Here is a 15,673-nt window from a genome sequence, read left to right as displayed (position 1 = left end):
TTCATGCTAGCAATAAGAAGTGCAAATCAAACCACTTAGACCACAGACCATTCTGGCAAAGGATCCATAGCACTTGAGGCAGAGAAGTTTTGCCTTGTTTTTAGAATTATGTAAAAGTGGCAAGATTACTGAGGGGTTTGACATTTCTTAAGCCAAATTAAACAGTTACCATAAAACATACTGAAACAGGATGTCCTAAAATGGTGCCAGTAAAATATTTCAAATTGGCCTCTATTCACAAAGCTGTAAGTCACTTTTTTAATGAATACAGTTTGATATTGAATTATTCAACAGTAGCCCTGTAAAGATGAATGAATGAGTTTCGTGGATGTCAATTATTTTATATCCTGTGGAGAATTTTTCACAAAGGGAAATCAGAAATTTTAAGCATTAAATGTTTTCACTTAATCTCTGCAACTCCATTAGGCAATTTAAGAATGAACATTCTGGATAACATAAAAAGAAAAAATATATATGTCTACATCACATTAAAAATTTTCAATCTAGGAGGAGGTACTACCATCCTTGTGTCCACAATCGTTTAACCCCTTAACGTACACAAGGAATCGAGCGACTGTTCAAATGTTTTCTTCTTAAAATACATTTGAGAGTGACTCAAGATCACAAGCACATTTTAAACCCTATTATTGTGCACCTTACTGCAAAAATAAGAAAGTTAGCATCATTTTATTTGTGGGACACATATGCCCCTTATATCTTAAAGTGCCCCCTGTATGACTTTAATTGCATCATTATGTTCCCCATGTATTGTCCTGCTACAGCCACAACATGTATTAAAATACACCTGTATGCCAACTCTATAATAAAGGATATCTTGCTGGGTTTTCTCATCACAAACGCCTTTTGTTTCAATAGGCAAATCTAAAACATTACAGCTCGTCACCCTGTGTATTCAGAATAACTACTGCAGTTAAAACAGAGAGCCTTTGTTTTTAAGTGAACAGGTATCATATTGATTTTTTGAAAAAAAATAAACAAAACGTGGGCAAAATAAGCAAGGAGGTTGTGAAGAAACTTTCATGTTTCATGTTAAATACAAGCAATTAGTGAACATTAGCCACTAATTAATATAAAAAGACCAAAATACACAATTTCTGGTAGTTTAACAAATAATCTTTATTAAAAAAAAAAAACTCAAGCAATTTCAAATATTTGTTGATGACAAACGTATTGGCACCTTTACATTGAAAGTCTGTAAAAATGTAATAGAACTATAGTCATTTAAAAATATATTCATAAATTGAAAACCATTACACAGGAACTGAGCTTCATTATAAATAGCACTTGAAGTTTTCGGTTAAGCGATAATAACTGAAAACAACCCAGAAGACATATTTAGAAAATTGGGTTTTTATTTTATTAAACCGATAAAGCTGGGTTTTGGCAAACTATTCTAAATAATGTAAATCATTCACTACTCTCTTTCTACATTAAAAAAAAATATTGCCTGTGTTATGGAGAAACAAAGGGGAAAGTGGGCCGATTCCTGGGAGGTAGAGAGAGGACGTGAGGTCGTGTTGAATTGGGCCCCCAGGAAAACTAAATACTGTGCTGGGAAGAGCAAGGATTTTTCCCTGTTTACTAACAAGCCCAAGTCCTGAAAAAGTTGAAGAGCTGTGTCTCTGTTTTTTAACGCCCTTTCCTTAGATGGGGATCATATCAACCAGTCGTCAATGTAAGGGTAAATGTGGATGCACCTGCTTCGTAGATGTGATGCTAATTCTACCATCACCTTGGTGAACACTCTGGGGGCTGTGGAGATCCTGAAGGGAAGCACCTTGACTTGGCACATGCAGTTCCTGATAGCAAACCGAAGGTATTTCCTGGAATCTATGTAAATGGGAAGATGAAAATAGGCATACTTGAGTCTATAGAAATCATCCAGTCTCTGGGTTGAACTGCCTTGATGACAATGTCCAGATAACATTTTTAACTTTTCTGCCAGAATGTATTTGCTCAGACCTCTGAGGTCTAAAATTGGTCTGAACTTTGCGTTCTTTTTGTGTATTAAGAAATATCTGCAGTAATGGTCCTGCCTCTGTGAAAATGAGGGGACCCGTTCTACGGCAAGGGAAAGGAGCATGCAGCGTAGTCCTTCTTTAAGAAGGTATCAATTTTCCTGTCTGCACCAACTGGTGTAGAGTATTTGGGGGATGCACTGGTGGCTGGTATAGTCATGATAGTATCTATTTTAGACTGTTTAACCCTTAGCGGTCCATTTATTCAGTGCGTGTCAGACGCGTCAGGTCCAATTTATTTTCACACGTGCAGTTCATTTTAGACGCGCTGTTTAAAAGTATTTTTTTCACAGTAAAACAGGTTTAAAAGGCACTGCATATCAACAGGACACTCAGTACTGCATCTCCAGTCCTGCCCCACCCCTTGGTCGCTATATTTTTCAAATGCCTCTTAATAGTACACACCGATAAATCATCTCTTGATCACTCGTTTTATCACCAAACTCCTCAATAATGCGATCCAAGTCGTTATTTTATTACTATAACATCTTAAAAAAGCTCTGCAAATGTCTGTGATGTTCTTTGAGCGCTGGATGCGGAAGCAGCTATCTTGTTTGTTTATGTCCGTGTTATCTATGTGGTGTCGGGTCTATCAGTAGTCATGAGATACGCCCCTTTTTTCGGCTTCTCTCGGCTCCTATCGGTCTCACTCAGCCATTGAATGGTTTTCTCGGCTTTACCCGGTGAAAAAATGACTAGAGACCTGTTTTTTGCATCTTTTTGATGATGTCAAAATCATCAAAATGATTGTGATGTCGGACCAGGTCCGACAGGAGGCTGTGTGGTCCAGTGGTTAAAGAAAAGGGCTTGTAACCAGGAGGTCCCTGGTTCAAATCACACTTCAGCCACTGACTCATTGTGTGACCCTGAGCAAGTCACTTAACCTCCTTATGCTCCGTCTTTCGGGTGAGACGTAATTGTAAGTGACTCTGCAGCTGATGCGACTTACAGAGACACCCTAGTCTCTGTAAGTCGCCTTGGATAAAGGCGTCTGCTAAATAAACAAATAATAATAAAAAAATAATAATAGGACCGCAAAGGGTTAAAATGATGCTGTTTGTGGCTGGAATGTACTCTGTAGACATGATGCAGCACATGCATTTGTTTGCCATAGAGCCTCAACGGGCCTCCAGACTGCCTCATGGAAAATAAATCCTTTGAAGGTTTGTTTATCCCTCGAATCTAAGATGCTCAGGACATCGTCCTCCTTAATAAAAGTCTGGGTATTAGCATTGAGAGAGGAAGTCATCCTTCTCAAAACCGCCTCTGCATTAGTATATACCAGTGAAGTCATCGTCTCCCATGCTGCGTGTGTCAGCAGAGTAGTATTGCTCTTGTGTACTCCAAGCTGCTACGGTCCCCGCATCAGCCACCGGGGCTACTGGTTGTAGCTGTACAGGTTACCTTGAGCTTTCAAACTCCTGCAGCCACTGAAAAAAAATATTCTTAGTAATCGGGGGTATTAATTCCTGTGAAGTCGTAGGTTGAGTAGCCTTGGTTGGAATCTCGGTAACGGCCACCGCTGTTTTGGCTGGTGCATTTTCCTCCCTGCTGCCGCGGGAATGAGTGGATTTACTTGTTCTCTTCCTGGGGGGAGACAAGGAGGAGCTCCGGTGCTCTGTGGAACTACTTTGTCTTTAAGTTGATGTTTTAGCTGAAGATGAAGTGCAAGACTTATCAGCACACGAAACTGGGGGTGAAGAAGTCTTTCCCCTAGTTGTTGGTGCGTCTGACATGTCAACACACATCACACATTAGATAAACCTCTCTACCACAAGATGGTGAGAGAGGAGAACCACACAGTGAACACACAGAAGGCATGTGTGTGAGAAAGACAGATAGCCCCAGAGAGGAAAAATAGCAATTGCTAGAAGAAAACAAGAGATATACTATATAATCTCTACTAATGATAATTTTTTTTTTCAAACAATGCAAGTACATAAATGCCAATACTATACTGAGTCCTAACCCATGCATATGCAGGAGAAATTTGGACATCGATACTCCGGGGGGAGGGGGGGGTTATAGAGAAGGGACAATAACTGCCGCCAAAAAAGGATTATATCAAGGATCTCTTGGAAAGAGACCAGCTTTTCTCCTGACCCAAGCAACGTGGAGACTGGGAGTTCACTTGGTGTGTGGAGTCGTCATACCAGGTAAGAAACAGTAATACAACAATTACAGTTCAGAAAATAATAAAAATCATTTTCAAAAACTAAAATGTTATTTGACTCCAGCCAGAGTTAAGCAGCCTGTGAGGACAGCACAAGTCAGCTGACACAGGTTGCTTGGTCCCTGGGATGGGGCAAGGAGCCACTGGCTTCAAGCGGGGCACACGGCTGCTGCAGGACGTAACAAACAACATGCTGTGTGCAAAAAAATGACGTGCAATTAGTAAACTAATACAATGTGAATAATTATCGCATTAATTAGGGAATACACAATAGTGAGCAATACATGTAGATAAAAGCAATAAATTATCTATATAGGCTCTCCCGTCTGGTTCAGTTCTCTGAAAGGAAAAATGTTGCTGACATCTGTGAGTGCAGTCCTTATATGCCCTCGGGGGGCGGTATGACTGCGTCACAGGCTCGGCGGAGCAGCTTTGATATATCTATTCAGGTTTCGTGGTCTTTAGGAGGTAAACACTGTGAAACAGTAGCTGACTCTCGCCACTAGTTGGCGTAGTTTGTCTCTCAAGGAAGGGCGCCACACAGGAGTTACAAGCGGCGAGTATTTTTATTTACAATTAAATCAAAACACAAATGGTTTAGGTCTCAACGGACAACAGACCTGTACAGGCAGCTAACTACCTCACTACTTGCTCCCTGTCATATGCTATAGGTTTAGAAGTCATTAACGGTGCACTGTCTCCTGGAAGCGGGACCCCAGGTAAATAATGACTTTGGCTCCCTCTGTTGGCAGGCAGGCGTCAGCCCATGGCAGCTGAGAACACGCTCCTTCACTGGAAAACAGAAGCAGCACAGGTAGGTGGAGAGAAAACTCCTTGGCCAGGAAATCAGTGCAACACCAGTAGGTAGAATAACACTCCCTCCTTAGGAAAGTAGGAGCAACACAGCGTTCCCTCCTTTGGAAAGCAAGAGCAACACAGGAAAGTAGGAGCAACACAGCGTTCCCTCCTTTGGAAAGCAAGAGCAACACAGGTAAGTAGAACAGCATTCCCTCCTTTAGAAAGCAAGAGCAACACAGGTAAGTAGAACAGCATTCCCTCCTTTAGAAAGCAAGAGCAACACAGGTAAGTAGAACAGCATTCCCTCCTTTAGAAAGCAAGAGCAACACAGGTAAGTAGAACAGCATTCCCTCCTTTAGAAAGCAAGAGCAACACAGGTAAGTAGAACAGCATTCCCTCCTTTAGAAAGCAAGAGCAACACAGCCCGGGCGTTTCCTGGCAGGGTGTATCACCCGGGTCACGTGATCAACTCTACCAGAGCTGTGTGCACAAACAACAGAGTTCATAAACAAATAAGTTTTCCTCTTTTGTTGTCCTGTGTACAGTTTCCTGTAATGTTTTCAAAACAGTTTTTATCTGATGTTCTTTATAATCACACGGCCCGCTACACCGTGAAAGAGTATTCCTTTGTGCAGTGAACCAAAACAAACCACGTTGGTGCAGGAAACAAACAAACCCACAACCAAACGTAAAATAAATCTTAAACAAAACGTTCACTAAGTAAACTAACCTTCTAAATATCAAAGCTTCTGTTATACATTCATGTGTTGCAATCTGTACTTACTAAAATGCAGATTTTCTTCAGGCAAAACGGCAAACAGAACAAACCCGGGATTGTCTCCCCACTGCAACACCCCCGGCTTGGTCTACCTGCTTCCTTTTATATCCCCAGCCCCGCCCCTTCCTGACTATGGCGCGGTGTATTCTGGGACATGTAGTTTTTCCCTAACGTGGCTGTTTTCTTAAAGGGCCCCTGCCCTTTTCCTTCACAACACCCATTAGGTAATGATTACATTTCATACTTGAAAGGGAATCTGTTACTTCTCACAATTCTCTGACTCAGTGAAACGTACATGCAATTTATTATAGAAACTGAAAATTGATGTGTTTGAGTGGCGTTTATTTAATAACCAATTTTGCCAAATAATAAAAACTAAACAAAAAACAAAAACTGAAAAATGCAAGCCCTAATTATAAAGTCACTAGCTAGAAAAAGAGGTAATTATTTCCAGGAGAGTCTGTGTTTATCCAGTAGAGGTGGGTTGTCGGGGATTTGTCACACACCTCATGACCAGGCTTCTCTGAGATATTGGATTCAGTGGACAGGAATTGCAGTGTATAGTGAAGGCTCTATCCAAGGAGGCAGAGGGAAGTAGCAACTGGCTGTGGTTGAGGATGAAAGAGGCGATTGGGGACCTCAAAAGAGGAGGCTGTGTGGTCCAGTGGTTAAAGAAAAGGGCTTGTAACCAGGATGTCCCCGGTTCAAATCCCACCTCAGCCACTGACTCATTGTGTGACCCTGAGCAAGTAACTTAACCTCCTTATGCTCCGTCTTTCGGGTGAGACGTAGTTGTAAGTGACTCTGCAGCTGATGCATAGTTCACACACCTTAGTCTCTGTAAGTTGCCTTAGATAAAGGCGTCTGCTAAATAAACAAATAAACAAATAAACAAAGAGAGGTAATAGATAAAGTTAACATCAATGAAAAGGAATGGATAGCTAAGGTAAGCAAACTGGGCTGGGCTGGGCTGGGCTGGGCCACCAGCATCACTGTCAAGCCTTCCTGAGGTGTTATGGGCTAGTCGACGAAACACCGAAGACATGAGGTGCCCACCTGATGACCCCTGTGAAGTGCCCTACCCAGCCTATTCCAGACAGTTGCCATACTGAGGTGCTAGGGGCCGCATTTTGGTTGATCTCTGGATTACACTGCATTACACTTCAGCCATCAACACTGGAAATTCATGTTACCTGGCGGAGGAAAAGCACTAAAGGCTCATATATTACAGTGAAGCTATGTTTTGGTTGGACCCCACCACTACAATCTAATTTTATCTTGGCAAAAGTGGAGTTCAGTATTAGCATTAAGTAAATGAAAATCCAACATCTGTTGAAGACATTTGGCAACACAGTAGATGATGGTCAAGACAAAGTTGGATTCATAGTTGAGAAAAGCACTTGTTGCAAACTACAACAAAGGAAATGGCTATAGAACAGTATCAAAGACATATAGAATACCAAAATACACAACCAGAGCAATAATCAAAGTACAAAAGAACACAAATTCAACTGAAACGCTTGAAAGTGGACGACCACAGAAAATTATGGGTACAGCAAGTAGGAGAATCTAGATATTCAGCTGTGATTAGTTTATGTCCCACCTGAATAGAATTTTAATTTGTAGTAGCATTAGTGTTTACAGTCATTTCAGCACTGAATTTAAATGAGATAAACTGTTAGAAATTATTTTCGATTACTGCCTGTTCTTATCTGAACAAGTAATTGGAAACAACACCCTATTTCCTTTCACAGCTTCAGTGTCTCTGGAGCCTTGCAAATCAAATAAAGAGAATACAAAACTGTCTTCAAATGTAAGAAGCCATGCAAGATTTTGAAAGTCACCATCTGCTATGCTGCAGCACATCACCAAATTTGTATTGGCATTTGTGTGAACACCGTGGCAGCACTTGCCAAGGTGTTCTTAATTATTTTTGGAACAACAAATACACTTGTTATGGTTTCATTTCACACTGGCATCTTCTTAACATACCTTCCTCTCTCATTACTGTCTACAATATGTCATATTTATTTAATAAATGATCAGCATAGATTTCCACAACAAAGAAGTAATTTTTTTAAAAAGCTATTAATAGAAGCACTGAGGACTGGTGGACCAATTTTGATAAGTACACCCGCACCCACCCACCCACCCACACACACACAAAATGTCTGTTGAAGACTGTCCAATGTCTCCCAGAATAGTTTGAGAACGAGAAAAGTCTATTTGGCCCATCAAGGCTTGTCCCTTGTTAGTACACTATTTTTTTAATGTTCCAAGTGTTTTAGGTCCCATTACTTCATCTGGTAAGCAGTGCTTAATGTGTGCAGAGAGGTGTGCCGGGGCACAAACAGTGACAACATTACCGTTCTTAAGAAGCGCACATTGAAACTCATGACAAGTCTATTTGAAAGCACTACTGGTGTTATTACTGTACTGTACTACTAGTGTTATAAGTTTGCAATCACATATTCCACATCATATGCAAAGTAGTAGTATGTGCAGAAAAAATAATTAAAATCAACCGCAGGACAAAAAAAATAAAATACAATCATTTTTTAGCCTCTGGATATATTATCCAGCTACAGACCCATCCACCTTAGCCCAGACTTGCTCTGTTGTCTTTGTCCGAAACATATCTCCTGTTATTTCAGCTCTTAACACAAGCAACTATTGAGCAACGCTCCGCCTTCACTCCCACGTCAAACAGCTGCCTAGTACCATAAACTAACAGGAGAGTCCCTGGCAGCAACTATCTCTTAGGGCGGAATTTTAAGGAAACCTAGGTGCATTATATAGTGACTGAAAATGCTAAATTCTTAGACTGCATGCATTTGATAGCAAAACATAGTATGAGATTTGTTTTACTTCCATAACAGAAGAGGTACCAGGGTTGTGCCCCTGCACAAATTAAGCACTGCTGGTAGGCTATTCCATGCATTTTTAACTAAAAAAAAGGTGCATCCTATCTTCTGTTCTAAACTTACTTTTACTCAGCTAAATTTGAAGTAGTGTCTTGAGTTAACTTTATCTATACCATTTATGATTTTAAAGACTTCAATCAAGCCCTCTCTTTCCTATATTTTTTTATAGGCTGAAGAGATTTAATTCTTTTAACCTGTCATCATACAATGAAAATGGTAATAATACATCAAATAGAGTAATAAAATTGGGGCAGTTTCACATGTTTTGTGCAAAAGCAATTTTACTGTAAGTAGAATGAGAACATACAGACGTGCTCAAATTTGTTGGTACCCCTCCACAAAAAACAAAGAATGCACAATTTTCTCTGAAATAACTTGAAACTGACAAAAGTAATTGGCATCCACCATTGTTTATTCCATATTTAATAGAAATCAGACTTTGCTTTTGATTTTTTATTCAACATAATATTGTAAATAAGAAAACAAATGAAAATGGCATGGACAAAAATGATGGGACCGCTAACCTAATATTTTGTTGCACAACCTTTAGAGGCAATCACTGCAATCAAACGTTTTCTGTAGCTCTCAATGAGACTTCTGCGCCTGTTAACAGGTAGTTTGGCCCACTCTTCCTGTGCAAACTGCTCCAGCTGTCTCAGGTTTGATGGGTGCCTTCTCCAGACTGCAAGTTTCAGCTCTTTCCATAGATGTTCGATAGGATTCAGATCAGGACTCATAGAAGGCCACTTCAGAATAGTCCAATGTTTTGTTCTTATCCATTCTTGGGTGCTTTTAGCTGTGTGTTTTGGGTCATTATCCTGTTGGCGGACCCATGACCTGCGACTGAGATGGAGCTTTCTGACACTGGGCAGTACGTTTCGCTCCAGAATGCCTTGATAGTCTTGAGATTTCATTGTGCCCTGCACAGATTCAAGGCACCCTGTGCCAGGCGCAGCAAAGCAGACCCAAAACATAACCGAGCCTCCTCCATGTTTCACTGTAGGTATGGTGTTCTTTTCTTTGAAAGCTTCATTTTTTCATCGGTGAACATAGAGCTGATGTGACTTGCCAAAAAGCTCCAGTTTTGACTCAGGACATTCTCCCAGAAGGATTGGGGCTTGTCAATATGCATTTTAGCAAATTCCAGTCTGGCTTTTTTATGTTTTTCTTTCAAAACTGGAGTCCTCCTGGGTCTTCTTCCATGGAGCCCACTTTCGCTCAAAAAGCGACGGATGGTGCGATCAGAAACTGACGTACCTTCACCTTGGAGTTCAACTTGTATCTCTTTGGCAGTTATCCTTGGTTCTTTTTCTACCATTCGCACTATCTTTCTGTTCACTCTGGGGTCGATTTTCCTCTTGCGGCCGCGCCCAGGGAGGTTGGCTACAGTTCCATGGACCTTAAACTTCTTAATAATATTTGCAACTGTTGTCACAGGAACATCAAGCTGCTTGGAGATGGTCTTGTAGCCTTTACCTTTACCATGCTTGTCTATTAGTTTCTTTCTGATCTCCTCAGACAACTCTCTCCTTTGCTTTCTCTGGTCCATGTTCAGTGTGGTGCACACAATGATACCAAACAGCACAGTGACTACTTTTCTCCATTTAAATAGGCTGAATGACTGATTACAAGATTGGAGACATGTGTGATACTAATTAAAGAAACTAATTAGTTTAACTATAATGCAATTATTTATTATCTTTTCTAAGGGGTACCAACAAATGTGTCCAGGCCATTTTAGAATATCTTTGTAGAATAAGCAATAATTCATCTCTTTTCACAGCTTCTTTGCTTTATTCTATGACATACCAAAGGCATGCAAGTATACATGATAAAATAGCTTTTAATTTCATCACTTTTCAGGAGGAATGAAGCAGTATTTCAATGAGCTGTAAGGGTACCAACAAATTTGAGCACGTCTGTATACATGAATACGTTGTGTGTGGAGTGTCTGTTAGAACAGATGTCATCTTGTGTAATTTTGGAGTGTGGACTGTGAAGCAAAACATAGCTCAAACTGTGCAAAATGATTTCTGTTATAACAGACACCCAACAAAACTATAACATTATTATAAATCACAAAAACAAAGCTTGCACTCATGAACAACTGGTACTATCAAACATGAAGCACTATTGTTTTTTTGTTTTTTTTATTTATTTTATTGTATTTTTTACTTCAGAACTGTGCCGTATGTTTTATGCATGGGATGACATCTATAAACCAGTAAGATGTACTGGGATTTTGACAAACCCTTAACAGTGGTTGAGTTCTCATGCATTATTTATATATAATTTGAGCAGTGATGTTAATACTGTATGTTGTACACATGTTAATCTAAAGCCAAATGACCACATAAAACAGTATGTGTTTTTATGTCCTACATTTATTTAAAAAAGCAAATGTATGTCCCATCTTCTATGAAACGGTTTACAAATAAAGACGTAAAAGCATTCAAACCAATGAACTGTGTACTAGCAGCATCCAAATGTTGGAGTTTCTAGAAATGATCAGTATAGCCCTGACAAGCTACAGAAATGCCAGCTTACAGGAAGCTGTCCTCTTCATAGTGCAGATAAACAAAAAAAATCTTAACAAAATAAACATTTTAAGGTTAAATAAGCTTAAATAATGGTGTTAAATACAAGACACTTCCTCAGAGTTTCTGTACAAAGATGAACACATTTGGCATTGTAAAAGTGGTTTGTTGGCTCACACCCTAGTTCTAGTACAAGGTATTAGAACTGTTATAGCTGCAAGTAAACTATGCAAAAAGAAAATTAATTGGTGGTGAGTAAATTAGTGAGCAGTTAACAAGGCATGTGTTTAAAAAAAGAAAACCAATCCAAACACTGTTCATATCAGGCACCATTTGTTCCTGCAAATAAATACTTTCTAATACAACGGCATTTAAACAAATATTTTATCACATTAGTGCCAACTTTTAAACACAGTTTTGTGACTATTGACTATACCTTCTTATTGCTATGACACTGACAGTGGAAATAAAAACTACTTACAAAAAATAGAGCACCTTTAACATCAAAGTTACTGCCTGGCTCTTATATTTTACAATACTGAACAGCCAATAGGGTTGGTTAATATCTTGACTGATTAAACATTTAAATGGTGGATTACGTTACCTTATGGTTTATAACAAATTAAGAATAGAAGCCTTTCTTGTTTTTAGATTTGTCTGAAATTACACCATGAGATACATTCATTTTTTTGTAGTGAGCACAAACTAAAGCACATTCCCATATAGCTCCACTTGATAAATAATATGAATTAGTTCTCTTCAACTACCCCATCACTGCTGGTATTGTCAGCTGAACATGGTCAGACACAGACTATAGCTACTACAACTATTAACTAATTGTATTTAAACCCTATGTTTACATTCCTCTACTGAATGAACCAGTTAGGGCTTTTAGTGTAATTTAAGGTTTCTTGTCGATGGTGTGGAAAAACCACTCTGTGAATTTCCTCAGCTGAGCGGCAGCAGTCTGAGACTCCTCCTGAAGTCGCATGTTGTCTTGCCTCAAGTGCTGCACTTCAACCTTTAGGATAGCCTTGTCTTGCTTTTCCTGGTGGGATAATAAAATTAAGCAACTTAAAGTGCAAACACCTGGAAGGCTTAATGATGAAAAAGGCCAACGCCACCAAATCAATCACTTGAGCTACATTTCCACCCAACACTGACAAAATTGCACCCAACACTGATAAATCAGTAGTTTAAGATCTTCAACCCTTAACACCTATGATGTCTCTGCCTGTTTTGAGCCTTGTGTGCTTATTTAACCTGCCGTGAGAATGCTTTATTAACAATCTCTAAATGAATCAGAGGGATGGGACGGCAAGCATTGGATCAGTGTGCTTATCAAGAACGCTTTTCAGTTCATACGAGAGGAAATATTTACAATTTTAATATCTAATGGATTATATATGTATATATATATATATATATATATATATATATATATATATATATATATATATATATATATATATATATATATATATATATGATTGATCAGATCATTTCAATTATCATGGCAGTGCTAATGTAGATAACTTAGATCCAGCTTTTTTATTTTACCTATTTACACATGCACTTAACATTTTGCAAATATAATTTTAAACCCTGACATAAAATCACAATTCTGCCTTGATTGGTGTTTCCTTGGATTTATTATGTACTCAAACAATATGTTTCTTGTCAGTCGACATATAAACCATATTCTCACCATAATGGGAGGGTAAAATAGGTCAGTGATTTGAGCCACAATATTGGGCTTCATATCATGGGGACTTTTCTGCTACCACTTTACAGTAATAGGCTAAGCCTACAGGCTAAATTATTGTGAGCAAGACATGCATATTTGCACCTAAAGGATGGCTACCAGTAAAAAGATTTAAGCCTTAGACATCAACTACAAAAGATGCATTACCTTTCGCAAGTCATATTGCAGCTGTCGGAGAATCACTTCTAGTTGGTTTACCTTCCCAGTAAGAGTAGCTGGAGAATTCTCCCTAAATAACACCAAAAAAGAGAATAAAGGGAATTGCATTACAAATATGGTATAAAAATACATATTCTACATAAACATAATAATAATAGTAATAATAATTTACTAAAATGTAAGAATAATCTTATTCAAGTAGCTTGTCTAACAGTCTAAGAAATACATCACAGATCCAATTATATTTTGTTAATTGGCCAACACACAGGGGGATTTACAAAACTTCCCCTTTAATTCAGTTCTTAATATAGTGTCCTTGTTTGACACAGGATAATAAGACATACTGTAAGTTGTAGCAGACATTTGGTCCTGTAACTAGCCTTACAATCCTCTCTGCAATCCTAAACTTGTATTACTGTATATAAAAGATAAAGCAGATGGATTTAAAAGGTTAATACTGTTGTTCAAAATCAGGATAAGCATAACTATTCAGTGCCAGCTTTCAAAATCTACATGCATTTTCCACAGATTTGCACTCTCTCATGAATGAAAAAAAAAATATATCAAAGGTAACAAGCAACACTGAGCTAAGATGTTTGTTACCAATTACTTACAAAACATGTGCATTTTGCACTTTGGCATAAAGTCCTTGATCAATCCTACAATGTCAGTAAGTATATCAGTAACATACATGCCCAGCCATAGTTGTAGACCATGATGACCTATACATACACAGAATGTAAAAATGTAAATTTGATATATGTACTAGAAAGACAGACATCCTCATACATTATCCCCTTATTCTGATATTACAAATAACTGGTGCTAAAGGATGTCCTTAACAGTAAAAATGTGTTTGGTGGGTATTTCTGTTAAGGCCCTGCAGATTTTGGTAAATATATCTTATAGGTTTAAATGTGTGCTGCTTATCAGGGGGATACAACTGATACAGAGGAAATATCCCAAGGCAATTTAAACTCAGCATGGCACAAATTGGTGACAGAGGAGTTAATGTGCTGTGTTAGAATGAGATGTTGAACCTATACTGGATGTTAGGAGAGCAATAGGATTCCACTTGTACCGTAGTTAAATGCATTATTGAGAAGCGACATATATAGAAGCATATACATTAAAGGTACAAGTATTTACTTGTGCTGCATTGGTGTGTATGTGAACTGTTACCTCATGATGAGTTTTTCCTTTCTGTACCATTAGTATTATTATCTAATAAACTGCTATGCCATTTTAACCTACCTTGTTGTGGTTGAGGGTGTTTTGTGTGTTCATTGTAATTCCTCGATCTTATACACGTCATTAAATAAAATGATTATGATGAGGTCTAATTAACATGAATGAATATTCAGATTATTTTACAGATAACTAATAGATTGTCTTTATTTAGGGTCAGTGATCTAATATGGTAATGGTCATATAGTATTCATTCAAGTTGATTAACGCACAATAATTTGAACTATTGTAATTATTCAAATTAATTAATTGTTTAAATTAATTATTTAACACACTAACGTAATTAGCCCCATAGTCCGCACTCAGTACGGTTCGGTACGTTTGGTGTACACTGTGAACAACAAAGTCCGCTTGGGAAATGAACCGTACCGAACCGAGTCCACCTAAAGAAGTGGTCTTGGTCTGTTTGAGTGTGGCTCGCTTGCTAAACGTCAATGTGAAAAAACTGCTTGACTCTGTCCTTTTCCACATAGGAAACGAACTATACAGGGCAACCTGACTCGAAGTAGGGTGACCAGATAGCAAGAGGGAAAAATCAGGACACTTTCAGTTGGTGAGGGGAGGGAAAAAAACCTTGTGAACTACTGCACACGCAAGCGACGCAAACTATGTATCTTTCTTTTGTAGATAGCCTTTTTTTTATTCCTTCGCCTTCCTGTGTCATTGCACTTAGGCAAAAACAAAAACAGAGCGGTTAACTTTCTTGTTTACTGTTCAGATGACAACGATGTTTTAATCAGCCTATCAGTGCGTCTGTATTGGCTTTTCTGTGACCTGCTGTACTGTACGTAGCAGGTGGGACAAAGTCAGTGCTGCGTTGTTTTGATTTAGGTTGTTAAAATATAGTTTTCAGCATTAGACGTAAAATACCAAAAATGGACAACAAAGCAAAACAAGCAAAGTATATTTCGGCTGAGGATTGTGTCAAGACATTTCCCAAAGAAACTGTACTGCAGATGGAGGTAATTGTTTTGCACATCTTGTAATTAAAGAAAATACTCACACATCACACATTAAACAAAAGGCTACTACAGAGGCTGCTGAACAGAACGTAAAACAAACAGCTTTCAGAAAACAAACAGGAAAGTCAGTGCAGGCAAAAAAAGTATTCCTGTGTTGGTTGTACCCAAGTTAAATCAGCACTACAGGTACAATCAAGCACAGCTACCTCGGTTCAAACAACCTGCTGTTTACTTTTTAAACACAGTTCGAATTTTAGACCTGAATAGGCATGTTTTCTTTGTTTTGACTT

The 15,673-nt window shown here is 38.6% G+C and overlaps 1 protein-coding gene across 5 annotated transcripts in view; it reads right to left on the bottom strand.

Annotated features, from left to right (window-relative positions):
* Positions 1 to 11,078: 11,078 nt before the first annotated feature.
* Positions 11,079 to 15,673, bottom strand: part of LOC117411379 (signal-induced proliferation-associated 1-like protein 2) — a 159,017-nt gene continuing 154,422 nt past the window's right edge. For all 5 annotated transcript variants that reach the window (XM_059025420.1, XM_034018787.3, XM_034018789.3 and 2 more), the window contains 2 exons: positions 13,162 to 13,243; positions 11,079 to 12,297 (listed from right to left, as the gene is read on the bottom strand). In XM_059025420.1, coding sequence (XP_058881403.1) covers positions 12,151 to 12,297; positions 13,162 to 13,243 — 229 coding nt within the window. In that variant the 3' untranslated portion in view covers positions 11,079 to 12,150. The remainder of the gene's footprint in view (positions 12,298 to 13,161; positions 13,244 to 15,673) is intronic.

This window comes from Acipenser ruthenus, chromosome 6 (genome assembly GCF_902713425.1).
Source record: "Acipenser ruthenus chromosome 6, fAciRut3.2 maternal haplotype, whole genome shotgun sequence".
Lineage (NCBI taxonomy): Eukaryota > Metazoa > Chordata > Actinopteri > Acipenseriformes > Acipenseridae > Acipenser > Acipenser ruthenus.
Note: the sequence above shows the minus strand (reverse complement) of the source record. Positions and strands in the feature narration are given on the sequence as shown.